The sequence below is a fragment of the Micromesistius poutassou genome (genome assembly GCF_964030765.1).
Source record: "Micromesistius poutassou genome assembly, chromosome: 3".
NCBI classification, from domain to species: domain Eukaryota; kingdom Metazoa; phylum Chordata; class Actinopteri; order Gadiformes; family Gadidae; genus Micromesistius; species Micromesistius poutassou.
Window position 1 is genome coordinate 2241089 of NC_140273.1, and position 5000 is coordinate 2246088.

The window sequence follows — 5000 nt, forward strand, 5'->3', positions numbered from 1 at the left end:
CTATACCGTTTTGTTTGTTTATTCTTTAAATGAAGCCTTCTGTAATATTAATGGTTTGGGCATCAGATCCCACTGCACAATGTAATGTCAGAACGAATAGGATCCTCATTTAAATTTCTAACAAGACTGCCTTGTCTTCAAGTACACAGAACTCATTAAACCGTAAGACTGAGACTGCAGGCGGTTGGACCTGAACCGGCCAGCCAGTCAAATCATAACTTCCATGACTGCAGGTTTTAATTCCGAGGTGACGCTCGACAGACGTGGTGACGGAGGCCGGTCTGGAGCAGACCCAGACAGACGGACGTGGTGATGGAGGCCGGTCGGGGTGTGGGCGGTCAGTGATGGCAGTGATGGCGGGCATGTATCACCCTCACTGGGCGAGAGACACCTCCAACATTAATCAAAGACGACGCAGATGGGGGCGGTAATTGGATTATGACTTGCAGAATCGCACACTGGCATGACAATTTGAATTGTGCACACGTGCGAATTCGAGAGCGAGAGAGAGAGAGAGAGAGAGACATAGGGGGACAATGGGCTCGTGCATAAAGGGAGAGGGTGTGTGTCTGTGCGTGTGTCTGTGTGTGTGTCTGTGTGTGAGAGTGAGCGAGTGAGTGTGTGAGTGAGCGAGTGTGCGTGCCTGCGCGTGTGTGTTAGTGTGTGTGTTAGTGTGTGTGTGTGTGTGTGTGTGTGTGTGGCCCTCCTCACCTGGCGTTGTCTCTGCCGTGAGACTTGATGAAGTTCATGTCTCGGTATTTGGACAGGAACGCCACCAGCTGGCTGTTGGTCCTGGAATTACAAACGAAAAAAACAAATCAAACAATGAACCCCGAGCTTAACAAATGGGTCAGATGTTTCCGGTTGTGAACCTGTTCAGGAACACGACGGCTGAACCCCCCGTGGCCCAGACTTTACAGCAGTTTGGCAATTTGTTGGAACTGCAGCACTTGTGACACGCTGTCCCCGGCCTGCCTCAGTCCTGACCCCCCCCCCCCCCCCCCCGCTCCCACACATCCCCATTGTTGCACACAAACAGGAGATAAAATACAGCTCAGACTGTACTCTGGTTCACTCTGTCACCTCCAGACAGGCTGGGCGGTTCACCCTGTCACCAGACAGGCTGAGCGGTTCACTCTGTCACCAGACAGGCTGAGCGGTTCACTCTGTCACCAGACAGGCTGAGCGGTTCACTCTGTCACATCCAGACAGGCTGAGCGGTTCACTCTGTCACATCCAGACAGGCTGAGCGGTTCACTCTGTCACCAGACAGGCTGAGCGGTTCACTCTGTCACCAGACAGGCTGAGCGGTTCACTCTGTCACCAGACAGGCTGAGCGGTTCACTCTGTCACATCCAGACAGGCTGAGCGGTTCACTCTGTCACCAGACAGGCTGATTTGTTCACTCTGTCACCAGACAGGCTGAGCGGTTCACTCTGTCACCAGACAGGCTGAGCGGTTCACTCTGTCACCAGACAGGCTGAGCGGTTCACTCTGTCACCAGACAGGCTGAGCGGTTCACTCTGTCACCAGACAGGCTGAGCGGTTCACTCTGTCACCAGACAGGCTGATTTGTTCACTCTGTCACCAGACAGGCTGAGCGGTTCACTCTGTCACCAGACAGGCTGAGAGCTCTGCTCTGCCGGAGATGGCCTCGTCAGTGACTCATTCCCTCCGCAGGGGGGCCCGGGTACATCTGTGTACCCCAGTGTACCCCAGTGTACCCCCATGTACCCCAGTGTACCCCAGTGTACCCCCGTGGACCCCAGTGTACCCCCGTGGACCCCAGTGTACCCCCGTGGACCCCAGTGTACCCCCGTGGACCCCAGTGTACCCCGTGTACCCCAGTGTACCCCCGTGGACCCCAGTGTACCCCCGTGGACCCCAGTGTACGCCCTCTTACACCCGGGTACGCCTCCATAACGGCTCCGCCCGCCTCCTCTCCTCTCAGACGTTCTATACATTATCCCGCTTATTACACGACTACATGCGGAAACAAAAAAAACAACAAATAAATACAATTTATTTGTTACCAGCGTTCGTAGTGTTGATCAGCAGAGAAATAGTCCGCCAAAGACGTTGACGTTGCTTAGCAACCGAATACGCTGGGGTTGATGAGTTACCGGACTACTTGTGTAGTGATACGAAAGACGTGAAAAAAATCCACTTTCCTTGACAGCGGCCATTATATGCTTAGCAACGGTCATTATTGAAAAATAATTCTCCACCGGAAGTCGTAAAGGCCCGTGCAAGTGAAGGGAGCATTCCACAGCGTTGAGAAGAGCCGTGTAATAAGGAATATTAATGTCCTCTCCTCACAGAGGAGGGGACATTAATATTCCTTATTACACGGCCTCACGCCCGGGGTGAGAGGGGAGATGTCCTGACGCCGCGCTGAGACCCAGATGTGTCTCGTCTCTGGGTCGCTGCCACTGAACACTGAGCTCCAGTCGAGCTCAAAGACGATGTGCAGAAATGTTCCAGGTGGAGCGAATCTCATGGTTCATGAATTTTGGTCATTAGCCACGCCAATAATGATAAAGAAATGCACGTACATTACATTACTACTAATTACTACTAATTACTTAAGTTATTAGTTATTTAACGTGTGTTAAGTACATTTTAAGTTGGCCTTGTGTTACTCATTTCTACGCCAGGAAGTAGAATAAGTACAAAGTCAATCTTAGCTTTGCCTCTGCGGCACTATAGAAAGAAGAAACACCGATTGGATGAACTCCAAAATTGTACAAAGTTGTACATCGGACCTCTTCTCTCTTTCACACACACACACACACACACACACACACACACACACACACACACACACACACACACACACACTGGGGGGAATTCAGGTCAGGCTCCAGATTTGCCACCTGAGTGGTCCTCCGACGCTGGGTCTGGTTTACTTACTGTCAGGCCTGTGGCTGCTGCACTACGCCTCCGCACACACACACACACACACACACACACACACACACACACACACACACACACACACAGACTTATACACACAGTCATGCACACGCACGCACACACATAGGCATACACACACAGGCATACATACACAGGCATGCGCACGCACACACACACCCGCACACACACACGGACACACACACACACACACACACACACACACACACACACACACACACAGACACACACACACACACACACACACACACACACACACACACACACACACACACACACACACACACAGGCATGGGCATGCACACACACACATACGTTCACATGTTAGTACACACACACACACACACACACACACACACACACACACACACACGCGCATATACAAGCACACACATGCATAAACAGACACACACACAAACACACACACACACACACACACACACACACACACACACACACACACACACACACGTCGCTGTACACATGTTAGTACACACACACGTGCACAAAGACACACACTTGGTCCCGCTCCTTAATTGAAGTGATCAACTGGGAGTGCAGTGTGACTCAGGGAAAGGCTACGTCTCCGAAGGCCTCACAAAGCCGCACCCCCTCTCCCCACCCTCCTCACCCCACGCTCCCCCACCTCCTCACCCTCCACCTCCCTCCCCCTCCACCCCCATCCCCCCGCTGACTGGAACCTGCTCCTCTCAGCATCTTAGCCAATTACGCTCCATACCCATGCCATGGTTTCGCTTTGATGCCCTAATGTTAAATTCATAACCTGCCCTTTTTAACAAGCCGGGGTGTGTAGCGGCGGTCCTGGGGGGCTCGCTGAATGCCATCGCCGGATGATATGAACGCCGCGCACTGCGCTGAAACCTGAGAGACACAGCCAGCTCAAACACTCATATCATGTGTGTTCTGGAAAGTTAAAAAGGGGCAAAGGAGGTCACTAAGCCGCTAACAAGCCTCCGTAAATTCAGTTGGAGGAGTTGGTTTGGGCTGCGGGGTTGGAAGCCGTTCCTCTGAAGAATGAAATAAATAAGAGCTAATTGATGTAGTGTAAAGTGTAACGTTCTGGAGACACAGAGCGCATTAGGACTCATTTGTTGTGTTCGGGAGTGTTTATGGTGACAGGGCCCCTGGGAGCTCTGAGCCGCTGGTCGACGCTGGCTCCCCGAGATTGGACGTATTAGCGGCGGCGGCGGCGGCGGCGGCGGAGGAACGCAGCGGGGATTAGGGAGGAGTTCAGGGTCGGACGCACCGAGGAGCGGGAGGAGGCGCAGCTCTGAGACTGAGGAGTGGAACTACAACTACTACAAGTAGAACTGCAACTACAACAAGTAGAACGACTAACTTCAGGGTCATCGGGTCACATTGGGTCACACATTCTTACACACATGCACACGCACACAGACACACGCACACACACAGACACGCGCATGCACACGCACATACACACACACACACGCACACACATGCCTACATACCTGCATTCACACATGCATACAGATGCACACACACACACACACACACACACACTTACGGCAGCACACTGCTTTATACATGCATAAACATATGCACATATTCACACACACTCATTCCCATACGCCTGCAAACTTGCACATACACATCACGCGGTTACACATATTCCCACACACACTCACTCACACATGCACACACACACACACACACACACACCCCTAGCATACATATAAAAACAGATGAATTTTTTTCCAGCCCTGCAACCACAAGCCATCCGTAAACCCAGAAACCCCTACTGTACACTCTCTCTGTCTCTCTCTCTCTCACACACACACACACACACACACACACACACACACACACACACACACACACACACACACACATACACACGCACACCCCTCTCTCTCCCTCTGTCTCTCTCTCTCTGACACACCCACACACACACACACACACACACACACACACACACACACACACACACACACACACACACACACACACACACACATACACACACACACCCCTCTCTCTCCCTCTGTCTCTCTCTCTCTGACACACCCACACACACACACACA

The 5000-nt window shown here is 52.0% G+C and overlaps 1 protein-coding gene across 1 annotated transcript in view; it reads right to left on the reverse strand.

Annotated features, from left to right (window-relative positions):
- The window catches only part of LOC311340459 (xylosyltransferase 1-like), a gene marked incomplete at both ends in the record, with an annotated part of 54304 nt that overhangs the window by 14836 nt on the left and 34468 nt on the right, over positions 1-5000 (reverse strand). The window contains 1 exon segment of the mRNA XM_084465350.1: positions 712-792. Coding sequence (XP_084321476.1) covers positions 712-792 — 81 coding nt within the window.